At 50.0% G+C, this 25,857-nt stretch overlaps 1 protein-coding gene across 2 annotated transcripts in view; it reads right to left on the reverse strand.

Annotated features, from left to right (window-relative positions):
• Positions 1–9,987: 9,987 nt before the first annotated feature.
• The window catches only part of Clip2 (CAP-Gly domain containing linker protein 2), a 59,038-nt gene continuing 43,168 nt past the window's right edge, over positions 9,988–25,857 (reverse strand). For both annotated transcript variants that reach the window (XM_051204846.1, XM_051204845.1), the window contains 8 exons: positions 23,857–24,792; positions 21,348–21,405; positions 19,665–19,748; positions 17,498–17,654; positions 14,548–14,707; positions 12,864–13,049; positions 12,448–12,510; positions 9,988–11,396 (listed from right to left, as the gene is read on the reverse strand). In XM_051204846.1, the coding sequence (XP_051060803.1) occupies positions 11,385–11,396; positions 12,448–12,510; positions 12,864–13,049; positions 14,548–14,707; positions 17,498–17,654; positions 19,665–19,748; positions 21,348–21,405; positions 23,857–24,792 (1,656 nt within the window). In that variant the 3' untranslated portion in view covers positions 9,988–11,384. The remainder of the gene's footprint in view (positions 11,397–12,447; positions 12,511–12,863; positions 13,050–14,547; positions 14,708–17,497; positions 17,655–19,664; positions 19,749–21,347; positions 21,406–23,856; positions 24,793–25,857) is intronic.

The raw sequence follows: 25,857 nt of genomic DNA on the forward strand, positions 1-25,857 counted from the left end.
TATTTGTTTGAGACAGGGTTTCTCTGTGTAGCCCTGGCTGTCCTGGAACTCGACGGCCTCAAACCTACAGAAATCTGCCTGCCTCTGGCTCCGGAGTACTGGTACTAAAGGCGTGTGGTGCCACTGCCTGGCTTCTTTTTCTTTTTATATTGACGTTTGTGTGGGATGCACACGTGCAGGTCTGAATGTGCGTGAGTATGGACCCGTGTGTGCCTGCATATGGGTGCTGGAGGCCAATGTTTGCAATCTTCCTTGACCACTCTTCTGTGTTTTTCTTTGAGGCAGGGTCTCTAGTCGAACCCTGACTTCATCAATAGGACTACCCTCAAGAGGCAGATGGCTCTGTGAACCCTCTGTCTCCGACGTCTAAGACTGGAATTACAGGTGAGCCTCCATACCAACCCAGCATTTATGTGGGTTATGGGGATCTGAGTTCCCATCTGTTCACTTATATGGTAAGTGCTTCAGCTACGGAGGCAACTCCCCAGCCTTCATTTTATCTTGTTTTTCAGTTTGCCCACGATTTTGCTTTTTATTTTTGTTTATTATTTTGTATTTTTGAAACAGAGTCTCAGGTAGTCTAGACTGGCCTGAAACTATGTTGCTCATACTAGCCTTGAACTGCTGTGTAGTGTGATGTTTTACTCTTGGCTTTTTGGCTCTGCCACCCAGCTTCCAAGTAAGTCACAGAGGCTTATTATTAGTTGTGTGTGTCTGGCTTTAGCTTCGCTTGTTTGTAGCCAGATTTTCTTAACTTGAATTAACTGGTCTACTTTTCCCTCTGAGCTTTTATCTCTCTTACATCTGTATATTTTGCTTCCCTTCTTACTCTGTGGCTGGCTGGGTGGGTGGGTGGCTGGGTGGGTGGGTGGGTGGCTGGGTGGGTGGATGGCTGGGTGGCTGGGTGGGTGGCTGGGTGGGTGGGTGGCTGGGTGGGTGGCTGGGTAGGTGGCTGGGTGGGTGGGTAGGTGGCTGGGTGGGTGGCTGGGTGGGTGGCTGGGTGGGTGGGTAGGTGGCTGGGTGGGTGGGTAGGTGGCTGGGTGGGTGGCCCCTGAAGTCCTCCTCTTGTTTTCTTGTAGCTCTCTTCTTCCTCTCTCCTTCTATTTATCCTTGTGCCAGCCCCGCTTACCCTTGCTCCTGCCTCACTATTGGCCGTTCAGCTCTTTATTAGACCATCAGGTGTGTTAGACAGGCAACGAATCACAGCTTCACAGAGTTAAACAAATGCAGCATAAACAAAAGTCACACACCTTAAAATAATATCTCCTGACCTTTGAACTACTGACCTTCCAGTCCCCACCTACCAAATGTTGGGATTGCAGCTATGTTGCATTATACTAAACCTACAAATTTGCCTGAAGATTTTGTTTGCTTTATCATTTAGTGTATGTGTGGTATATGGATATATTCATGTGTGTGCACTGTACACATAATTGCATGTGTGTGTACATTCATGTGGAGGCCAGAGGTTTGTTATCAGGTCTCTATCTTGATCACTCTCCACCTTACTTTTGGAGACAGGAGCTTGCCTGTTGACCATCAATTGTCCCCAAATCTCCTGGTCTCCACCTCACCAGCAATGGGATTATAAGTGCATACCGTCATGCCTGAATTTTTTTCTGTGGGTACTGGAGAGTGACCTCAGGTCCCGATGCTAGCAGAAAAAGCACATTACTGACTAAAACATCTCCCCAGTCCCCCATTTTTATTTATTTTTGAGACAGGGTCTTGCCATCCCTGCCTGGCCTCAAACTCACGATCCTCCTTCATGCTGGGGTTATAGGCAAGCTCCACCACACCCAGGCCCTGAACTCTTCCGTAACTGATTGACAGTGGGAATGTTCAGCAGATCTTATTCCCAAAGATGAAAGGCAATCATTTGTCTGGGAACATACCACTACTCCTGGGCTAGATGGGCTATTGCTGAGTGCTGGCTAAAGTTTGTGGAATTTCTTTTAGGGGTGACAAGAATGTTCCAGAATCAAGGTGATAAGCGTGCAACTTGAGATTTAAAATAAAACCCTTTGAATTATATGCTTCTGATTGATGAATGTGTGAGGTATGTGAATTATCTCCAACAAAATGTTTAGATTTGTTGTTTTAGGAAAGAAGTTAGTGTTGCCTAGACTGACCTCCAACTCACCAGGGAGCTGAAGACAACCTTGAATTTCCAACCCTCCTGCCTCCACACATTACAGGGATATATACACTACCCTGTGTGTGCAGTACTGGGGAGGCAACCCGGGGCTTTGTACATGTTAGGCAAATGCTCTACCTACTGAGCTACAGTCGTGGTCCCAGGAATTTTCTTTACATAGCAAAAAGCAGTTCAGATGAAAGAACAAGAGAATTGCCAAGGAGATGAAGAGTAGAAACCTCAAAGGAGAGGGTTGAAGTCTGAGTCCCAATCAGCACACACAGAATTAAAATTAGAAGCCAGGAAGAGGGGCTTGAAAGTTACTCTTGCCAGATAAAAGTGGAGAGATTTAAAACAACGATAAAATTAAGTGACAGATGAAGATGATTCCAGAAGATAGGAGATCAAAGCCTGAAGCCTGGATTAAAAGATTTTTTAAAAAACTATCAGCATTAAAGATTCAGGCAAGGTCTAATTGGATGCAGGAGGCCACCCAGGAGGCGAAGTCTTGGGGGAGTCAGCCTGGAGGGTGGGGTGGGGGTTGGGGGGATTGGCAAGTTTGTTTTCTAAACATGATAGAAGCTTAAAAAGGTATGAGGGCTGAGAAAAAGAAATCCTGTCTCAAAGGAAGAAAGCTTCCAGCCCAAAGCTGAAAGATTCTACAAAAGAATGGACAGAGAAGCCAGGTGTGATGGCACACACCTGTAATCTCAGCACTTGGGAGGTAGAGGCAGGAGGATCAAGAATTTCAGGTTACTTTTGGTTACTCTTGGAGCTGAGGCCAGCTTCAGGAAGAGGGAGACTCTGTCTCAAAATAAAAAACAAACAAAACAAAACAAAAAAACCAACAACAACAATAACACACACACACACACAAAACCCCCACAATATCCCCAGACCCCAAAACCAACCAACCAAAGGAGAACAGTGAAACAGCAAGAGAGACAGAGAAACAGAGACAGACAGACAGATGGACAGACAACAGACAAACTCAGATCTGACACTTCTTTAGTGAACATGGACTGGCACTGGGCTGAGTGGAGGCAGGCTCGAAGGTGGTGGGTTGTCACAGGCACACCCTGTGGACCTGAACTTGGTGTTAGGAAGAAGTCTGTGACATAGTACTCAATCCTATAACTAGAGTCAACCCCGAGGTGCTGGGTTCCAGACAACAACCAGGGCAGAAGATTCTAAGTGTTGATGTTTGCACCACACAAATGTGATTGGGATTGGCTCGTGAAACCACACTTGTGCTAATTGGCTCCGTACAGCCACTCTGCAAGGCAGATCTGTGTCCGGCTGTCCTGTTGTACACAAAAATGAGTGTGATGCTTGTTCTACTTTTTTTTTTGTTGTTGTTGTTGTTGTTGTTTGTTTTTCAAGACCAGGTACCTGTGTAGCCTCGGCTGTCCTGAAACTTGCTATGTAGACCAGGCTGGCCTCAAACTCACAGAGATCAGACTGCCCCTTCCTCCCAAGTGCTGGGACTAAAGCTGTGGGATTAAAAGCTGAGAGTTTTGTTTTTTAATTGAAAAACAAAGAGCAGGGCACTGGACAGATGGCTCAGTGGTTAACAGTGTGTGCTGCTCTTGCAAAGGATGTAAGCTGTTTCCAACATCCTTACCAGGCAGCTTAGTCGCCTATAACTCCAGCTCTATGGGATCTGGTGCCCTCTTCTGGCCTCTGTAGGCAACCACATACATGTGGCATACACATAAAATACAAATAAAATAAAACCTGCAGCTGGAAATGGTTCAGTGGTTAAGAGCACACACTGGCTAGGAGGTGGTGGCACACCCCTTTAATCCCAGCACTCTGGAGGCAGAGGCATACGGATCTCTGTGAGTTTGAGACCAGCCTGGTCTACAGGCGCTAGTTCCAGGACAGCCTCCAACGCTACAGAGAAACCCTGTCTTGAAAAACAAAACAAACAGACAAAAAAAAAAAAAAAAAAAAAAAAAAAAAATACCCAGCACCCATGTTGGGCCACTCAGAACTACTTGTAATTCTACCTCCAGGGGTTCTGATCTCCCTGGCTTCCCCAGGCACTGACACTCATTAGTACACACACATACACACACAGAGAGAGACACACAAGTACACACATAATTTAAGAAACAAGAAAATAGAATAAAATCAGAGCTAGAGAGATAGCACAGTGATTAAAAGCACTTACTGCTCTTGCAGAAGAAGAGGGTCCAGTCCCCAGAACCCTCATGGTGGCTTACAGCTGCCTGGAACTCCAGTTCCAGGGATCTAGCACCTTCTTGCCTCTGTAGACACCAAGAATATATGCAGTGCACGCGCACGCTCATGCACATACGCACACAGACAAATTACTTAAATACTTAAACATAAAAATAAAGATTTTGTTTGTTTAGTTTTGTTTTGTTTTTAGACAGGATCTCTCTGTGTAGTCCTGACTGTTCAACAATTTGCTCTGTAGACCAGGCTGATCTCAAACTCACAGAATCAGCTGCCTCTGCCTCTTGATTGCTGGGATCAAAGATGTGCACCACTACCACCTGGCTAAGAAAGAGATCTTAGAACAACAAAGAATGGGGATTAGAAAGGTCAGGACAAGGTGGCACACACCTCTAATCTCAACACTGGGGAGGCAGAGGCAGGGGAATCTCTGAGTTTGAGGACAACCTGGTCTACAGAGTGAGTTCTAGGACAGCCAGAGAGCTGTTATACAGGGAAACCCTGTCTGGAAAACAAAACAAACAAACAAAATCCAGATTAAAGGTATGTCTTTTCCTATTTCAAATTAAGCAGAAATCCCTTACAGATGTACAGATTTTGGGGGATTTAGTTAATTCCATATATATTCAAGTTGACAATCAAGAATAGCCATCACAAGCTGGGCATTGGTGGCATATGCCGTTAGTCCCAGCACCTGGGAGGCAGAGGCAGGTGGAGCTCTGTGAGTTCAAGTCCAGCCTGGTCTTCAGAGCTAGTTCCAGGACAGGCTCCAAAGCAATACAGAGAAACCCTGTCTTGAAAAACCAAACCAAAAACACAAAACACAAAAACAAAAGAATAGCCATCACAATACATGTATATGTAATATACATGTAAATCTAGATACATGTGTGCATATGTGGATAATTATATGCATGTGTGTGTGGTACTGTGTGCATGACTGTATGTATGTGTAGGTATCAATATATACACTTGCACGAGTATTTAATGTGTGGTTAATTATGAGTATATGTGTTCACATATATTGTGTCAGTGGATGTCCATGTGTGTAGGTGTGTGTGTCCATGTAAGTGTGTGAGGCTTGAGCTAGAAACTGAGGACCAGGCCAGAGTGGGCACTGAAAGAGGCTAGGACAGGATGAAGGGGGTCCTAATTTGCTTTCTGTTGCTGTAATAAAACATTGACCAAACCAAATTGGGGATGGGGAATTTATTTGGCTTATAGGTTACAGTTCATCATGGAGGGAGGCTGGGGCAGGAGCTCAAGACCAGAATTGAATCGGAGAGCCTGGAGGGATGCTGCTGCTTACTGGCTTCCTTCTCCTGGCTTGCTCAGCTACCTTTCATGTATTACCAGGTTCAGCTGCCTAGGAATGGTACTTCCCACAGTGGGCTGAGCCCCCCAACATCAACCAGCGAGTAAACAAACGGCCCCCAAGGCAGGATCACAGGACAGTCTGGCAGAGGCAATTCCAAAGCTGTGGTTCCCTCTTCCTGGTGTGTCACCTTGACAACTGGAGCTTTGACAAGGAGAGAAGAACAGAAAGCGGAGGGTGCAGTGTGTGGACTGAGCGGGGACATAGGAAAATGTTCCTGGTACCCGAAGAGCCTGGGAAATCCAGGGCAGAGTAGTTCCAGTGGGGCAGAGGGAAGGGCAGCTGCTGAGCCAGGGAGAGCGTTCTGAGGGTGATTCTGAGGACAGAATGGGGGGCAGCAAGTCCATCACATAAGAGAAAGAATGGAAAGCCTTGCCCAGGGTTCCAGAGGACAGTCTAGAACTATGCTGTCTTGATTCAGCAAGGACCCTAATGAAGACATTTTGAGTCACCCTCGGAGATTTGCTAGACAAGGAACAGGGGTTTAGGGAGGGGGTCAGCCCAGGAGCATCAAGTCCTACCTGAAGGAGCCCCGGAGACAGAACAAGTGACCCCTTTCTAGCCAGCTTCTGTTGCTGGGATGGAAGATGGATGCCCATATAGGGGTCTGAACAAAGCCTGGTGACTCCTGAGGACAGGGAACTCTAGGGCCAGGAGCGGAGACACCTACGTTATCCCTTCCGGTGCTGGCTTGCCAGGCAGGTCCTAAAGCCTTCTGTGCCCTGTAGAGATGGGGCTGGACCAGAAGGTGCAAGAGCTGAGGGAGACACCTTGTGGCAGTTCTGTGCATTGCATGCAAGACTTAGACTATTTCTAAGTCTTGTTTATGTCTATACCTACCTTGTATATGTTTCATTTTCCTCCTTGTTTGTCCTCTTCACTCCCCTCCTTTCTCCTTCGCATTTTCCTTTCTCTTCTGCCCATTCATCCTTCCCATCTCTAATCTCTTCTCTCTCCTTATTTCCCGTCCCCTCCTTCTCTTCCTCCCCAACCTCCTCCTCCCTCTCTCCCTCTTCCATCTCATCCTCTTCCTCCTCCTTCCTCCTCTTTCTCTTCCTCTCCCCCCTTCATTCCACCCAGCCTGGTTTTACTGTGCAAGCTAGAGCTGACAACAGGCTGGACCCTGATGTCGGTTACTCCACACTGGGTAAAACTGCTTTTTTTTTTTTTTACTTCCCCCCCCCCCCCCCGGCCCTGAGGTTTGTTTGCCACCATTTGAATCCACTTTGGGGCCAGAGGATGACTGCTCCTGAATGGATCTGCAGCTACCATCATCCATCCAGCACCAGCCACGGAGCACACACTAGCAAGTGACTTATTCCCGGGAGTAGAAAACCAAGTAACTGAGTGTGAGGGGGCAAACCCTTAGTCCCAGCACTCAGAAGGTGGAGGCAGGATGATCTCTATGAGTTCCCAGCCAGCCCGATCTACACAGTGAGTTCCAGGACCCTGCCTCAAAAAGCAAAATAAATAAATAAATAAAATTTTAAAAATTAAAATTAATTTAATTAGGGTGCCATCCTTCAGGATGAACAAGGACTGTAGGAGCATATGGATGCTTTAAAATATTTATTAGGGGCTGGAGAGATGGCTCAGCCATTAAAGACTAGGCTCACAACCAAGAATATAAAAATCTAATAAGAGCTGGACGTGGTGGCACACACCTTTAGTCCCAGCACTTGGCAGGCAGAGGCAGACAGATCTACATGAGTTCAAGGCCAGCTTGGTCTACAGAGTGAATTCCAGGACAGCCAAGGCTACTCAGAGAAACCCTGTTTCAAAAAGCAACACCTGTCTCAAAAAAACAAAAAACAAACAAATAAAAACAAAACAAAACAAAAAAAGAAACGAATAAAAGAAAGAAAAAGAGGAAAATAAGGCCCAAGAACTTGCGCTCAGACACACCGATGAAGGGGTATAGCCCTCTCACCCGGAGCCCATAGAGTGGCTGCCACACCTTCTTGTCATGTGATACCCAGTACATGTGTAAAGGACCAATACGCAGCACTCCTGATGGCCCTGGGGCCTCAGCTCAGCCTGGTCCCTGCTTGGGACTTTGCACTAGGAGAGCACTGAATGCTGTAACTGGGCTTAGTGAGCCACCCTGGGAGGAACAGGAAAAACAGTACTGCTGAGAGCTGTGGGCCAGGGAGGTCCTGCTCAAGGGGCCTCAGGGGGAACATTAGCCACTGGGTGAGAAAATCATCCTTGTGATATTCTGGCAAAGAACATGACTGCTTTCTGCCCTTGCGCTGAGACTGCGTTTGAGATGGAAATGAAGAGTTTTGGATTAACTCTGTTGTCAAGAGATTTCAAGGCAGCCTAATAAGGATTCTGCCATGGTTATTAGTGGTCACTCTAACGCATTAGGGCTGTAATCCAGAAAGCAAACTTAAAGGCGGGTTTCTGTTTACCAGGAACTACCTTTAATCCTCCGGGAACCTTCCATAACCTTCCACCAAGATGCCAGTTACCTCAGGAAGGACACCTAGCTCCTGGTGAGTCACACAGCCTGTGTTAATTCAGATCCCCGCCAGCTGTCATACAAAATCTTCTCGATTTTCCACCAGTTTGCTCGTCTCTCTGCCCCCGCCGCAAGACATAGTCCTGTCAGTTTGATCCCCAATATACATATGTACATACATATTTTGTTTTTTTGAGTCAGGGTCTCTCTGTAACAGACCTAGCTGTCTTGGAACTAGGTCTGTAGGCCAGGCCAGTCTTTAACTCAGAGATCCACCTGCCTCTGCCTCCTGAGTGCTGGGATTAAAGGTGTGCACCACCACCTTATTGCGGTAAATAAGGATCAGGATAAACAAATAGGCCGAATAGATGTTTATTCAGGGAGAAATAACTTACAACCTAGACAGATGAACACCAGGAAATTCAACCCGATCCTCTCCTGTCCGAGTCACGCCAGCAAGAGAGCGCCTTTCCTGGCCCCCTCCGACCTCCTTCCACAGGTCACTTCCGCCCATGGCTCCACCCCCAATGGGCGTGGTCAGTGCTACAGAAGGCCTATCTCACTACACCACCTGGCTTTTATTTTTTTTTTTAAGATTTACTTTTACATAATTGGTCTGGTCTGAATGTCTGTCTGTGTGAGGGTGTCAGGTCCCCTGGAACTGGGGTCACAGACAGTTGTGAGCTGCCATGGGGGTGTTGGGAATTGAACCTGGGTCCTCTGGAAGAGTACTTACCCACTGAGTCATCTCTCCAGCCCAGAAATCTTCCCACACATGGAGAGATAAGGTTTGGTAGTTTCTCTGCCCCCCACCACTTACAGAAGTATGTAATTTAGTTTTACAGGAGCTTACAATTAAGATGTTGCCTTGAGGTCTCAGGAGAGCCTTTGGGACTGTGTTGAGACAGAAGAATTACAGGAACGTTTGAAGCTGACCGAGTGTACTTTGCATTACGATCTGGGCACAAGCCTATGGGGGCCACGGAATGGGATGTGGTGCTTTGAATGTAAGTGGCTCCCATAGGCTCATGTTTGAATATTTGGTCCCCAGTTGGTGAAATCTTTCTGGAAGGATTAGGAGGTGTGGCCTTGTTGAAGAGGTGCCCTGGGGGTGGGCTTTGAGGTTTCCAATGCCCATGCTCAGTTCTGTTGTTCTATGCCTGCCTGCTACCTGCCACCACGCTCCCTATGACAGCCATAGATGTGCATTCTGAAACCGTAGGCCTCATTAAATGCTTTATTCCGTAAGTCACCTTGGTCACAGCGCTGTCACAACAATGGACAAGTAACGAGGACAGGACCTCAGATGAGACAATGGCCCCACCGGATTGGCCTGTAGGTAAGTCTGTGGACATTTTCTTAAGGAATGATACGGGAACACTTAGCTTACTGGGGACAGCGCCACTCCTGGGCAGGTAATCTTGGCATGCATAAGAAAGCAGGCTGAGCAAACCACGGCAGCAAGCACCGCTTCACGGCTTCTGCTCCAGTTCCTGTCTCTGGGTTCCTGCCCTGCTCGAGTCCCTGTGAACTGTGATGTGGAACTGTAAGCTGAAATAAGCCCCTTTCTTCCCAAGCTGCTCACAGACTTTTACTACAGCAATAGAAATCTATGACACCTGCAGACTTTAAAAATATGCTTGTGTATGTGCACACGCACGTGTGCCTGTGTATGAGTGTGTGCGAATTTCCCCGCTCACTTCCCCTTCCCTGAGTAGAAATTAGCCTTAGCCTGCAGTTGAGAGCAAAGTTAGGACCCACTCCTCTCCCCAGGATGTCCAAGACAGAAGCAGGCCACAGCAGGAGTCCTGTACCTCAGTCACAAGCTTTATTGTCCGAACATGGACTTGCCACACTTCCACAATTCCACTGGGGGGGGGGGATAATGGCTGAGCCACAGCTGGGTGGCCACACCAGGTAGGCTAAGGGGGCCTGCAAAGGCCAGTGCTTGTGGGGAAATGGCTTCTTGCACACCTACCAGGTGCAAGCCCAATCCAGGGTGGGGCTCAGCCCCTTCTGGTCCCTACTGTGGGAGCCTTTGGCTGTTAGTTCCTAATCCGTGAGCTGCCCGATTGTGCTGGAAAGAGCAATATTTGGCTCTGCAGTTAGGCCACTATGACATCAATTCTAGGCTCTAGGCTGCTGTTGTTAAAGGCGAGTGCTACCCAAAAGCCAACAGGAAGCAGAAAGGAGGGTAGAGAGGTTAATTCAACTCCTAAGGGCGAGAGCGTGAGCGCCACCTGCCGGTGATGGGTGGTGCTCCAAGAGGCCACCTAGGCCATCCTTATGACTTAACCATACCTGTCACCCACTATGGTCCCGTCCTGGGAAGATAGGAGCAGGGGCCTCCGTGGGCTGCTGGGGTCTTTGCGGTAACATGTCAGGGGGTTCCCAGAAATAAAGAGAACCAGTTCAATTTCTCTCCCCCAGCAAAACACCATAGGAACGCTTTGTTTAGAGAGTTTTGTACCTGTTCTTGCCCAGCTCCACGCCCTAAGCCAGGCCTGGCTCAAGGTCAAGATGGGAGGAAGAATGGGTTTGCGTGCTCACCTAATACTGTAGCTGTCTGTACGATTCTTTCCAGGCAGCAGGTGGGAGGTGAGTATGCACACTAGCTTGTTGTTGAGGAAGGGGTCTGTCACCTCCAAACCTTCCCTGGCTAAGAGGCCCGAGAGACCGTGTACCAATGTATAAGAGGCTCTCGAGTGGGGTCAAGAATACCCTCCCTAGTTTCTGAAGACTGAAGCCCTTCTCAGTGTGTGTGTGTGTGTGTGTGTGTGTGTATGTGTGTCTGTGTGTGTGTGTGTGTCCAAGCAGGACCCTGCTCCACCCCTTAGAGGCCTGCAAGGGGCCTGGGGACACCAGCAGGAAAGGGAGGCAGGCAAGTACCCGGGTGCCCAGACAAGCTCCGAACAGCCTGCTATAGCCAAGGGAGGCCTGGCTGGATCACTTCAGCCTCTGCACATTCCAGAAGCGCCTTGGGACAAGAGAGGTTCTCCGGGGCCAGTCCCAGCTGTACCGCACTCTGTGGGAGCCTCCTGGTCCGGCAGGGGGTTCAGGTGGGAATTGTCCACAGCTGTGCAGACAATACAAACAGTCTCATCTCCAAAGGGACAGTTCTGGCTCCTGCCTGGAGGCGAAGCCGCTAGGAAGCCTGGCAGGGCTCTGGTGTGAATGGGGCCGGTCCATGGCGTTCCTTGGGGTCAGTGTTTGTCCTAGAGAGAACAAGGGTTTGATCGTCAACAGTCTTGAAAGATGAATGGGGAAATGAGGGAGGGACCAAAGGAAGAGAGCATGCTGGGTAGACAGAACAGCATGTGTCAAGGCCCTGTGGCAGGAAAAGCCTGGATTCTATATGGAGACCCAAGAATCTTTCTGGAGGATGGATCTGAAGAAAAAAGAAGCAAGCTGGGCGGTGGCGGTGCATGCCGTTAGTCCCAGCACTCTGGAGGCAGAGGCAGGGGGGTTCTGTGAGAGTCTGAGGCCAGGCTGGTCTACAAAGTGAGTTCCGAGATAGCCAAGGCTACACAGAGAAACCCTGTCTCAAAAAAAACAAAACAAAGCAAACAAACAAAAAACAAAAAGGAAAGAAAAAATAAGAAGCAGATTGCAAACTTCAGTTTCCATCTGGAAGTTATGGTGACCATATTTCTTACAATGTTGCTAGAAAACAAACCCTCATGTGGTCTAAACAACAGTTCCCAGAGTGGCGGCTACTCTGCCACCCCAACCCAACCAGCTGTCCTGGCTAGGGACAGCCTTCAAAGTCCTTGTTCCCAAGCCCAACCCTTGTTAAATGCAGAATAGCTGGAAGGTCAAGGAACAAGCTGAGTTTGCCTTCACTCCAGCCTCACCTGCCTGGGCCACACGGCTACTTGTGTGCGCTAAGGTGCTAAGATACTTGCTAGACCAGGTGCTAAGTCCATCATGGGTGCTTGCAATAATTTGGGTGGATGCTGGGGGAAAGATGGGAAACTGGGCCTCCCAAAACCAAGGCCTGGTGTGTGGCTCAGCAGTACAGTACTTGCCTAGAATCCCTCAAGTGAGGGTCTGGGGATATGGTCAATGCTAAGGCCCTGGGTTCCATTCTCAGAAACAAAGAAAAGCAGGACCATTCCTGGATGGGACAGACTAGTACTAGAATCTTCCTAAGCAAGCAACCCCACTGTTACAGGACACACACAAACAGAGCATTCTTGTTCCTTGGTGACTTCCAAGGGTTTTCTTAGAGGCTCGGTGGCCTAGAGAGACCGCTGGCGCGCTTACCTCCTGTTTGTGGGCCTTGTCTGGCTGGTGGATACCATTGGCAGAACCAGAATTGTTGATGGTCTGTGAGGGAGCAAAGGATGGGAAGTGGGAGGGAGCTGCTGAGCAGGCGGCCAGGATGCAGTTCCACGTGTAACCACAAGAGGGAGTGGAGTTCCCAATGAGACCAGCCAGGCTCAGAACCAAGCAGCTTTTGCTTGCTTCCTTTTTCAGATTTGAGTTCTTAAAATGAGGCCACCGTCTTGTCCTTCAGACTTGGGGAGGAGGGGGCGGGAGGTGTCCAGTGTTGGGCCACTCTCCTCTGTCAGACTGGGGTCCCCAGGATGGAGTTGCCTCCCGTTTGGGGCTGAGGTTTCTGGACTTGGCCACCCTCCCCTTGATGGGGTGTCCCTGAGGCTGCAGCCCCGCGCACTCACCGGAGTCCTGTCTGAGCAGCCCCTAAGAGCCTCTACCAGCCTCTCCACCTGCTGGGCTTGGTCCAGCGCGTCCCGCAGGGCATCCTCCGTGCTCACCAACTGGTGCTGTAGTCTTAGCAGCTCGGGCGCTGAAGATGGGTCAATGAGGGAGTAGCGTCTCTGCTCCGACAGCGACTTCTCCTTGTCCTGGAAGGGTGGAGGTGTGGGCATGGGACCTGCCTGTGTGGGTACTAGCTGGAAACTCCTCAGGCCCCACCTCCCCTCTGGGCTTTACATGGTCCCCCTCCCCCAGACTTCCCCTTACAACTTCTCCAAGCCCTAGATTCGAAACCCTCCCTCCGCAGTCTTACCTGAGTCCTTCGCTCCCAACTAAGCCACAGAGTCAACTGACATCAGTATTCCTCTCTCACTCTCAAGTCCATACGATGCCCCTCCCATCTGTCCCCAGACCCTTACAAGGGTCTCCTGTGTCCCCACAATGATTTAGGATGGTCAGTGTTCACTCACTCCACTCTGCCCTCCCACCAACGCATCCCAAGATGCACCTGGCTGTCCCAGCCTCCTCTCCATCCAACCTAGGATGTCAGGCCAAGCTCTGAGCATCTATGCACACCGCACCATGCATGGCTCCACGACCCATGCTTTTCATATGGCTTCCTGCTTTTCACTGTGCTCTTCCTGGGAGCCCCAGGGCTTTGGAAAGCCCACCAGCACCGGACCCTGCTTCCTCCTGTGTCACAGAGCCACACGGGCCCCACGTACCCTGGGGTGCATGTGTGTGCTGGCATCTAACCAGGCTAAACATTGGACTAGAACGTTGGCAGGGCAGCTGGGCCCGTTAACTGCCACACCTAGGACCAGGTACGAAACTAGATGGATCCCATTTACTTTAGGAGCTCATTGTTTTCTGCAACAAGGTCTCCCGTAGTCCAGGCTGGCACAGAACTTGCTATGTAGCCGTAAACACTTCCTTCCCAGTGCTGGGATTGTAGGTATAGGTCACTACATTTGGTTATATAAGGTGCTGAGAACAGAACCCAGGACTTCATTCAAGCACACCACCAACTGAACCGTATCTCTAGTTCCCCAAATGTCCTTTATTGTTCTGCCTTGCTCTCCAGCCTGTGGATTCCTCCAGGGCCAGAAACAACACCTCTAACCCCCATAATCCAAAGTGCACAGGTAAAAGGCCCATCCCCTCAGGTCGACCCAATCCATAAGCCAGAGACGGCTGGGGGCATCAGGCTTGCTGCAAATGCCAATTAAAAAGGGAAGGGGTGGGACCAGCTTTGTCCTGTGCCACCAATGTCACCACCTGCCTCCATCCCCACCCATGGCAACTTTAGTCTCTTGGCATGCAACCACACACATCACTGAACCAGATCCTGGTTTCTAATGGGTTACCTCCCTGCATGGATTTATTTATTTTTTTACCCACCACATATAACTGATTTGTGCACTTTTGGCTGTGAAGAGACCAGGCTGTGTGTGTGTTGGTGTAGGGGCATCTCTAGTTATGATGTCTAAAAAGGGACTCCTGGAGTATACTCTCCCTAACTGCTACATATTTGAGGACTGGATTTTCAGCCCCCTCTGTGACTCTGGGAGGTCACTGGTCTCCTTGGCCTGGCAGCAGGATAGCATAGAACCCTTTACCCTGCCCCCATCCTTTGCCGCCACATACCAGCCCCGTCAGCTTTTCGCGCAGGCCCCGGATGTCATCCTTCAGTTTTTGTTCCTTTATCCTCCATTCTGCCTTGTGCACCTCACGGCTCAGGTCTCTCTCAGGCCCTGGGGAGTGGCGATTGGCTTCTAACAGCAACACCCGCAGCTCATTCAGACTCCTGGCGTGAGTAGATAGTCATAGAACCAGGGTATCAGCTTGCACCCCCCCGCAATGTAGTATGAGCCGTGTGCCTGGAGGCCCACTACCACCAGGGGGCGCCATCAATGGTGCGCCAGAGACCAGCAGGAAGGATGTGGCCAGTCTGCCACACCCATGAGGAAAGCCTTTGGATGCAGGATGATCAAGAGGACTTGGCTGTTCTTAAGAGTTTCATTTGTTTGTTTTTTAAAAACTTGCTTATTTTTGTTGTACATTTTTTGTGTAAGGGTGTTTGTTCTTCATGGATGTGTGTTCCCAGGGGCCAGAAGATCCCCGTGGAACTGGAGGTATAGATGTTTGTGAGCCACCATGTAGGTGCTGGGAATCAAACTGGGATCGTCTGGAAGAGCAGCCATCTCCCCAGTCTCAGATTTTTTTTTTTTTTTTTTAAAGATTTTCTGTTTGTTTTGTTTTGAGACAGGGTTTCATGTAGCCTGGGCTGGCCTCTAAGTCTCCTTGTGAATTCCTGACCTTCTTGCCTTCCTCTCCCAAGTTGATGATTAGTCACAGGGCATTTATTGAGCCTGGTGTACATGGTGTTGTCCACGGAATTGGGGATATCGTGCATACCAGCATCTCTACCAATGGGGCCACATATCCCTCGGCCCCACCGTAATCTCTTAAATGATGGGATCACAGGCACGCAGCATTGTGCTGGGCTACCAGTCTGGGGTTAGAAATAAAAGTGGGAAAAGTATTTAAAAGTCTTAGGAGGGCTGGTAAGATGGCTCTGTGGGAAGGCACTTGCCGCCAAATCTGAGGACCTGAGTTCAAACCCTGGGACCCATATAGTGGAAGGAGAGAGCTGACTCCTGTCTAGTGGTCTTCTGGCCTTCACACACATTGCGTGACACACACAACCTCCCACAGGCAAATAAAATAAATAAATATATTAAATGCAATCAAATTTAAAGAAATGGAAACAAAGCAAAAATAAAGTAAAATAAAAAGCCTGAAAAACATTTTGCTATTTATATTAGATGAGCTGGGCTCACCCCTATAATCCTAACGCATGGGAAGCTGAGGAGGACTAGGGGGTTCAACACAAGCCTGGGGTATGCAGAGAGACCCTATCTGGAAAAAAACAAAAGCTGGGGCTGCCCTGAGAAATGGCTCTGTGGTTAAGAACCTGGCTGCTCGTTCAGAGGACCTCAGTTTGATTCTCAGTCCCATCTTTAAGCCCAGATCCAGGGGATCTGATGTTCCCTCTTCCAGCTTCCACAGGGTACCTGCATACACATGATGCTCTCATTCAGGCACGCAAGCCTGAAATCATAAATAAGCAAACCCTTAAAAAGAAAAAAAAAAAAAAAAAAAAAAACCCACAGAAGTTCCCTGAGAAAACGTAATTGTTTTTACAAGTGGAAAGACATCCACAGGACCATGACGGGGTGGCACTCATCTTTATCAGAAGCGCTGCTTGTAGAGCTGTGTAAGGGACTCTGAGGGGGCTGGAGAGATGGATCAGTGGTTACAGCACTTACTGCTCTTGCAGGAGAGCCGAGTTCCATTCCTAGCACAAATGTGTCAGCTAACAACCAAATGTAGCTCAATTTCCCAGGGATATGATGTCTTCCTCTGACCTCCGTGACCACCAGGCACACACAGGGTACACAGATATACATGCAGGCAAAACACTCATATACACAAAAAAGGATCTCTATGAGTTTGAGGCCAGCCTGGTCTAGAGTGAGTTCTAGGACAGTCAGGGTTACACAGAGAAACCCTATCTTGAAAAACCAAAACAAAAAAACAGGAGGAAGGAGAGAAGGGAGGAATGAAGGGAGGGAGGGAGAAATGAAGGAAGGGAGGGAGGGAAGAAGGGAGGGAGGGAGGAAGGAAGGGAGGGAGGGAGGGAGGAAGGGAGGGAGGAAGGGAGGGAGGGAGGAAAGGAGGAAGGAAGGAAGGAAGGAAGGAAGGGAGGGAGGAAGGGAGGAAGGGAGGGAGGAAGGGAGGGAGGGAGGAAGGAAGGGAGGAAGGAAGGAAGAGAGGAAGGAAGGAAGGAAGGGAGGGAGGGAGGGAGAAATGAAGGAAGGAAGGGAGGGAGGAAGAGAGGAAGGAAGGGAGGGAGGAAGGGAGGGAGGAAGGGAGGAAGGGAGGAAGGGAGGGAGGAAGAGAGGAAGGAAGGAAGGAAGGGAGGGAGGGAGGGAGGAAGGAAGGAAGGGAGGGAGGGAGGGAGGGAGGAAGGAAGGGAGGGAGGGAGGGAGGAAGGAAGGAAGGGAGGGAGGAAGGGAGGGAGGGAGGAAGGGAGGGAGGAAGGAAGGGAGGAAGAAAGGAAGGAAGGAAGGAAGGAAGGAAGGGAGGGAGGGAGGGAGGAAGGGAGGAAGGGAGGGAGGAAGGGAGGGAGGGAGGAAGGAAGGGAGGAAGGAAGGAAGAGAGGAAGGAAGGAAGGAAGGGAGGGAGGGAGGGAGAAATGAAGGAAGGAAGGGAGGGAGGAAGAGAGGAAGGAAGGGAGGGAGGAAGGGAGGGAGGAAGGGAGGAAGGGAGGAAGGGAGGGAGGAAGAGAGGAAGGAAGGAAGGAAGGGAGGGAGGGAGGGAGGAAGGAAGGAAGGGAGGGAGGGAGGGAGGGAGGAAGGAAGGGAGGGAGGGAGGGAGGAAGGAAGGAAGGGAGGGAGGAAGGGAGGGAGGGAGGAAGGGAGGGAGGAAGGAAGGGAGGAAGAAAGGAAGGAAGGAAGGAAGGAAGGAAGGGAGGGAGGGAGGAAGGAAGGGGCCTTTGCAGCCTCCTGGAGCTGAGCCCTGAACCACTCACCGCTCCTTCTGTAGCAACTCTTGGCTAATGTGTACCAGCTGGCCCGAGGCATCATGGGTCTTCCGAGACACAGCCTCTAGCTCTGCCTCTAGACGCCTCTTTTCCTTCAGGATTGAGTCCATCTTCTTCTCTCCCGATTTGCACTTGTTCTCCAGGGCTGGGGGAAGCCACAAAGAAAGGGGAGTGTTCAAACACAAATGAGAACTGAGGGTGTGGCTCAGTGGGTAGAGTGCTGGCCCCAGAACATCAGAGGCCTTGGGTTCAATTCCCAGCACTGCCTAAACTGGAAGGATACTAAACAGACCTGTGATGCAAGTACTTCAGGGGCAGAAGCAGGAGGATTAGGAATTCAAGGACAGTTCTAGGACAACCTGGGTTTCAGGAGACACCCCCCAACACCTCAACTCAAACTCCAATAAGAGGCTGGTCCAGCCTGGGTGGGGAGTCAATAGTAACGTCACCCTAAGAGGCAGGCGACGCCAAGCATTGTGCACAGGTTTATATTCCATCACTGAGGAGGTGGAGTCAGGAGGATCAGTGTGAATTCAAAGCCATAGTGGTTACATAGTGAGTTTCAGGACAGCCTAGGCTAGAGAGACCCTGTCCCAAACAACAGCAATAAGAAGAGTCAAGGTCTAGCATGCATGCCACCCTGGGTTCCATCCCCAGCACTATTTAAACCAGCCATGGAAATGTACACTTATCATTCCAGAACTTGGGAGGCAGAGGGAGGAGTAGAAGTTCAAAGTCATCCTCAGCTATGGTGGGAATTCAGGACCCGCTGTGGTTACATTAGACCCCGCCTCAAAAAAGAAAATGAAAAAGGTAATGTCCAAGTTAGTATTGACTGTCAACTGGACACCGCCTACAGCAGACTGGAAAGAGGACTGCGATTCAGTAACTGTCTTTAATGGGTTGTTCTGTGGGTCTGTGGATGTGTATTGTTCTGGTTGTTAAGTGCTGCAAGTGGGCCCAGCCCACTGAGGGCAGCACCATTCCCTAGACAGGTGACCCAGCCCACTGAGGGCAGCACCATTCCCTAGACAGGTGACCCAGCCCACTGAGGGCAGCACCATTCCCTAGACAGGTGGCCCAGCCCACTGTGGGCAGCACCACAAAGTCAACAACACATAAGACATCTACCAAGCCAGAGAGCAACTTTCCTGTGGTTTCTACTTCAAGCTCCTGCTTGAGTTTCTGCCCTCACTTCCTTCAGTGATGGATTGTGCCCAGCTCTATATAGAGCCAGCATTCCTGGCTTTATAGGATAGGGATGCAAGGCAGGTCACCATGGCTATTTTTTTTTTTTTTTTTTTTTTTTTTTTGAGACAGGATTTCTCTGTGGCTTTGGAGGCTGTCCTGGAACTAGCTCTTGTAGACCAACCACCTGCCTCTGCCTTCCAAGTGCTGGGATTAAAGGCATGTACCACCAACGCCCAGCCTACCATGACTGTTTTTCACACTGTTATTCAGACATGGAAAAGGCTGAAGTTAAGTCTTCACTTTGGGCCTGGAGAGTCTACAGCCCACTGACCTTTCTCAAGATCTGTGAGGCCAGGTAAATGTAACCAGGGCTGGAAGAAAGGGGGTGGGGGAGGGGACCGTCTCCCAGGAGAGTGTGAGTGAGTGTGTGTGTGCAAGTTTCCTGGAGCAGGGCCAAGGGCACGTTGAACCAGGGAGTCCCACAGTCACCAATTCCATACTCCTGACCCCCCCCCCCCCGTGTACTTTACTTTTGGCTGTGGCTCAGATTCTATGTTCTATTTCTTTTAAGACTGTCTTATATAGCCCAGGCTGGCCCCAAAATTTCAACACAGACTTGAACTTCCTGATCCTCCTGCCTCTGCCTCCTGAGTGCTGGGATTAAAGGTGTGCAACACCATGCCAGGCTTCTTACAGACCATCCTATCTCTCCCGGGGACTAAGGGGCTGCACGGAAGAGGCATGTGAGAAACTCAAGTCTTCAAAACGGCCATGGAGAAAACTTGGTGGGATCTAGGGGCATGTACTCAGTCAGCTCTGGGGAGGGGGGGGGGAGGAAGCCATCGTTTCCACATAACCAATCACTCAGCAGAGCCCAGGAGATCGACCAGCCGAGCTGGACCTACAGAGCCACTGAGCCAGCCTCCACCAACCCCCTACAGCTGCCCCAGCGAGGGAGACTTACCACTTACTTGGGCCCTGAGCATGTCCATCTGGGATGTCAAGGCTGTCACCTCTTTGTCCCTCTTGTTCAGTTTTTCCTGCAGGCCTACAAGAAAAAGAAGACAGGGATCATGAACACCTGAGGGTTAACAGTGAGGGCAATGGTGACCCTCTTGGGGGAGTCCTAAAAGGGGTCACGCTCAGCCTCTAGAGTCAAAGATCTTTTCTCTTTGTCCGAGTCACCCATTCACAGGAAGATGACCCAACACTGTGTGGCTTAGGGAACATGAATCTCCACCTCCTTGGTTTCCTTAAGCAAAAGAGTGAAATAAAGATGGCGGCTGCAGAAGTACCAAGATGATCCTGTGTTGGACTGCTTCCCAAACCCACCAGGAAGATGCATCGAAGCGTATGGATAGTTCTCAAGTTAATTAGTTTATCACCTATCTCTTTCACACAGCCCAGGCTGTACGCAAACATATTACATAGCTGAGGCTAACCTTGAACTTCTGCTCCTGTTTCCACTTCCAAAGGATCACAGACATGCACCACCATGCCCAGTTTTATGTGTTGCCAGACAAGCACTCCACCAAGCCACATCCTCAGCCCCAACATATACCAACTTTTCTTGAAATAGCATCTTGATATGTAGCACAGGCTATCCTTGATCTCGTGGGAAGCCCAACTCACATAATTATTTTTTAAAGATTTATTTATGTCTATAGTATTCTGCCTGCATGTCTGCCTGCACACCAGAAGGAGGCACCAGATCTCATTACAGTGAGCCACCATGTGGCTGCTGAGAATTGAACTCAGGACCTCTAGAAGAGCAGCCAGTGCTCTTAACCTCTGAGCCATCTCTCCAGCCCCATCACATTGTTTAAGACGGTCTGCATATGTACCCTAGGATAGCCTTGAACTCATGGCAATCTTGCCTCAGCCTCCCTAGTGCTGGAATTATAAGCTCCTGCCACCGTGCCTGGTTAGTTTATAGCTAATTAACAAAAATAAGGTAAAATAAAAACCAAACAAGTTATAAGAGCCAACAGTAGACAGAGGGGTTTCTGCCATTTGCAATCCCATCTTACTTCACACCCTGTTTTCTAGATTTTCTGGAACAGCCTCAAAGATAAGAACTGTTCACCAGGGGCTGGAGAGACAGTTCAAAAGTTAAGAGCACTGGCTGCTCTTCTAGAGGTCCTGAGTTCAATTCCCAGCACCCACATGGTGACTCACTGTAATGAGATCTGGTGCCCTCTTCTGGTGTGCAGGGATACATGCAGGCAGAATGCTGTATGCATAGTAAATAAATAAACCTTAAAAAAAAAAAAAAAAAAAAAAAAGAACAAAACTGTTCACCACTTGCAGAACAAAGCAACTATGATTCACAATTTTAGCATACGTCCTCTAGTTCCCCATCTCTCTAACAGACAGAGGTCCTTCAGCTTTTAATTGTTTACAATGCAAAAGTCAATTCTCTCCTGCCAATCATGTGCCAGCCAGGGAATAGAATTTAGCTCCTCAGGCTTGGCAGCCAGTGTCTTTACCCACAGAGCCACCTCACAGGCCCTAACCCTGTCCTGTCGGGGTGACGACTGCACATGGCAAGTGACACAATGAGGAGCTGATGACAGACCTCGTGACTCAGCTCCAAGGGGACATCCACATAGCCTGGACTCCCCAACTCCTACCCGAGGCTACTCACCCTCCACAGTCTCCTTCATCCGGATCTTCTCCTCAGAAAGGTCATTGGGCTCGATCACCTGAAAGGACAGTCCTGTAAGGGGACATACTTCCCACCCTACCCAGGCCAGCTCTAATACCTCAACTTGTGAGAAGGGACCTTAGGGATGCAGGGACTCCATATTCCAGCAGGTGGCGCAGACACATTTGGACTCTCCTTAGAAAAGAGAATCCCAGGTTGGCTTCCAGCTCCCTCAAAGGATTCCCCAGCAGCCCAGGAACCAGTATTTTGGGGAGTAAGGAACAGGGGATGGACTTTGGACATTTTCCATATTAGGCAGGTGCTTTAACTAAGCCATGCTCCAACCCCTCGCTGGGAACTCTAAGCAGGTTCTTTACAGATGAGCCACAGCCCAAACCCTTTTTAATTTTTCATTTTCACTGTTGACTCATTAGGTTGCATAAACCGGCTTTCAGCTCACTCTGTAGCCTCAAGCTTGTTAGCCTCCTACTTTAGCCTCCTCAGTGGCTGGAATTATGTCATTGGGTCACCATGTCTGGTATGGATATTTCCTTGGTTAAAAAAATGTTTATTATATTAAATCGGTCTCTCTCTCTCTCTCTCTCTCTCTCTGTGTGTGTGTGTGTGTGTGTGTGTGTGTGTGTTTTGTTTTTTTGAGACAGGGTTTCTCTATATTGCTAGTCCTGAAACTGGCTCTGTAGACCTGGCTGGCCTCAAACACACAGAGATCTGCCTGCCTCTGCCTCCTGAGTGCTGGGATTAAAGGTGTGCACCACCAACGCCCATCAAAACTGGTGTCCGCCTTGGGAATTTTTCCAGTCCTTTCCAGGACACCAGTCTTGATGCCCCAATCAGAAAACAAGCAATGAACGTATACAGCAGAGCCTAGAGCCAGCTCTTCTAAGGACATCCCTAAAGTGAGTTCTTCCCTAAACTGAACTGCATTCTTCCCAATACTTATTTAATAGTAAACCCAGGAGCCAAGGAAGAAAAAGGTGATTGAAAAAGAAAAATTTACAACCTGAGCAGATGACTCAGTTGGTAAAGCCCTTGCCTTTAAAACAATAGGGTTTGAAATTGGGTCGCAGAACCACATAAAAAAAACTGGGCAAAGCCAAGTGTGGTGGTATACACCTTCAGTCCCCCACTGGGAAGCAGAGGCCAGACAGTGCTGGGTGGGATGACAGCCAGCCTAGCCTATCTCAGGTTAAATGTGTCAAAAGAACACAAAGTAGATGGTACCCAAGGTTAACCTCTGGCCTCCACACATATGCATCCCAGACACAAACGTGTATGTGCGAACATGTATGCACGCGCGCACACACACACACATACATAGCAGCAAGGTGGAACATCATGGCTCACATCTGTCATCTTAGCACTTGAGAGGTAAAGGCAAGAGGATCAGAAATTTAGGGTTACCCTCAGCTACCAGAGTGAGTTTGAGGCCAGCCTGAGACCCTACCTCAGACAAACAAATAAGAAATGTCTCTTCCTGGGAGAAAGGCTACAGACAACTGATTCCCTAGACAGCGCACTGCAGAGACTATGCGTGGTTTAAGAAGTTAGCCACTAGCTGGCCCCTTGTAACTTTGTTTTAAAGGAGTTACTGGAGGCTGGAGACACGGACCAGCAGGTAAGAGTGTTACCACACTTGCAGAGGACCTGAGTGCGGCTCCCAGCACCCAAATCAGGTGGCTCACTGCTAACAGAACTCCAGCTCCTGGGGATCTGAAGCCTCTGGTCCTCTGTGGGCGTTGCTACTCAACATGTGCATACCCATACACGATTAAACACAATAAATCCTGAAATGGACCAATGCAGGGCTCCCTCAAAGCTAGAGCAAGAACGAGGCAGCTGGGCATTTCTAGATTTGGAACAAAATGGGTCACGGTGGCTGTGGCTTTTCTAGAAGCAAAAGAGTCATCTTTGGGTCCCTGGGTAGGTGTTTGATGAGACAAGGGCCTGGGAGGGATAGAGCTTCCTTCTGCATGTATGTCCACTTAGTGAGTGGCACCTGAGTACTGGGTACCAGAACAGCAACAGGAGACACTGGACATGTGTGTTTGTTTTGTCATACTGCGGATGGGACTCAGGACATAAGTGAGGACTTATGCTAGGCTAATGTTCTATCACTGAGCCATGCAGGTGCTCTGCCACTGAGCCACACCCTCCGCCCATTTTTAAAAATTTTACCCCTGACACAGAATCTCACAAGTTACTGAGCCTGGCCTTGAACTTGCAATCTTTAACTGTCTAAGGCAATCAGGGTTCAGGAGATGGCAAAATGGTGCCTCAATGGCTCTCAAAGCCTGTCTATGAAGGACCAGCAGGGTCAGCTCAGACCACTCAATGATCACCATGGCTGTGAGAGAGATGGAAGGACCCCCTCTGGGATTCTTTCAGCTAGCTCCAAGCACAAGGGAAATGCTCCCCACCTGGCACACAGGGCCACACACCCTCCCGGGCCCTCCCCAGCCGAGTCCCACAGGAGCAGAGTGCGGCCTACGTGGCTGTGCTGGGCTGAGCACAGGGACTCGACGGCCTGGAGTCTATTCTCAGCCACCAGAAGCTTTTCCCGCAGCCGCTCTGCCTCCTGCCTGCTCTGGGCTTCAGCCCGCTGCAGCATCTCATAATCCAACATCTTCTTTTCGGCTAGCGAGATCTGCTCTTTGAGGAATTCTATGGCCTGAGCCTGGCCACGGTACTCCACATCCAGTCCCTCCAGCTCCTGCACACGCAGCTGGGCGTCCCGACACTGGTCCTGTGCTTCTTGGAGCTGCAGCCGGTGCTGGCTGGCCTGCTCCTCCAGCTGTGCCCTCCACTGCTGCTGCAGCCCCGCCAACTCCTCCTGGGCCTCTTGCAGCTTCTGCCGCAGGCCCTCCTTCTCCTTCCCGTGCATGGCCGTCTCCAAGTCGTGCTTGGCCTGCAGGTTGCCTAACTCCAGCTGGTGCTCCATCTTGATACCCTCCACCAGTGCCTTCAGCTCTCCGATCTCCTTCTGCTGAGCGCCTGGGCCAGAGTTCAGCGTGGCTTTCAGGTCCTCCAGGGACTTCTGGTGGTCAGAGGCCAGCGAGTCCAGCTTGGATTTCCAGTTGTCCATGAGTCCCATGTTCTCGCTAGTGGCCTGCTGAACCTTGGCCTTGAGGTCTGCCACCTCCTGCGCGTACTTCTCATTGGCCGCCCGGAGCTTTTCCACCTCGGCCTGGTAGGTCTTCAGCATCTTCTCGTACTTGTCCTGGAGCAGGGTGCTGCCCCGCTGATGCTCCTTGCTAGCCGACAGCAGCCGCTCTCGAAGCCGCAGGGTCTCAGCGGCCTCCGGGTGGTCCTGGGGTGGTGGGCCTGACTGGAGGAGACACTGCTGCAGCTCTTCGATCTCACCTCGCCGCAGGCTCAACTCCTCTTCTAGCTGCAGCACCCGGGACTTCTCGGCCACAGAGGTCAGCTATTGTGAAAGAAAGGGAGACAGGTCAGTGGCTGAGGCTGAGTGCAGGGCATACGCCAGCCCTGATGGGGGGCAGTCAGATGACAGGAAGGTGCCTATCCCTCACTAGGTACTGGCTTTCCTCCGGGATCCTATTGTGCCCCAAATGATGGAGTGAACCACAGTGTCCATGTTGCTCAGGTGACTTAAAACCCTTTGGTGCAGAAGTTTGAGTTTAGAATTTTCTAGAAGCTAAGGCCTATCTCAGCAATCCTCCTGACTCCGCTTTCCAAGTGCTGGGATTACAGGTATGCGCCACCATGCCCACCTGGATAAACTTTTCCTGACTTGCACTCTGGAGGAGCCTGTCTAGAGGGTGCTAACCTGATCTAGTGAGTTTCCTGCACACAGCACTCTGGCACACACAGTGCGTACGATCACCAGGCAATGGCCAGTGTGCACACAGACCCATGTGTCTCCTGACACCTACATGCTCTGCACAGCGCTGTGGCCACCATGCAGAAACTGAGATCTGTCTCAAGCTTCCCATCTGTCTGCAGGGTGGTTTTCCTGATCAATGTTTGCTGCCTGATTAAACTCCTCCCAGCAGAGATAGCTGGGCTGGCCAGCCATCTGGACATATGTACAGTACATGTACAACAGGTGTAGAGGGGCCAGCTGGGCCTGGAGTATGGAACACAGAAACACCCTCGCACTGACTGGACCATTCCCCCAAATGCAGCTCCTCAGGGGTTCCCTGCCGTATTACATGGCTATGTTGTAGACTTATGTAGTCTCCTCCTTTGGGGATATCCCAACATATAAAAATCCTCCACGTTGGTCCTCTGCTACACCCTAAGACCCTCGAGGTTACAGCACCCTGGATCAGTGTTCCCATTCTCTGTCCTCAGCAGTATGGACAAGGAAGCCTGTGTCCACCCAAGACCACCAAGACCACTCCCGGGAGGCTTCTCTGTGGCAATGGACAGGAAGGAGGCAAGGGGGAAGGTCTCAAAGAATTGCCTCAGCTCAAGAAGCCATGGACCTGGCAACAATCCCAGAGGATGGACACCCTCTTCCCAAAGA

Source organism: Phodopus roborovskii, unplaced genomic scaffold (genome assembly GCF_943737965.1).
Source record: "Phodopus roborovskii unplaced genomic scaffold, PHOROB, whole genome shotgun sequence".
Classification (NCBI taxonomy): domain Eukaryota; kingdom Metazoa; phylum Chordata; class Mammalia; order Rodentia; family Cricetidae; genus Phodopus; species Phodopus roborovskii.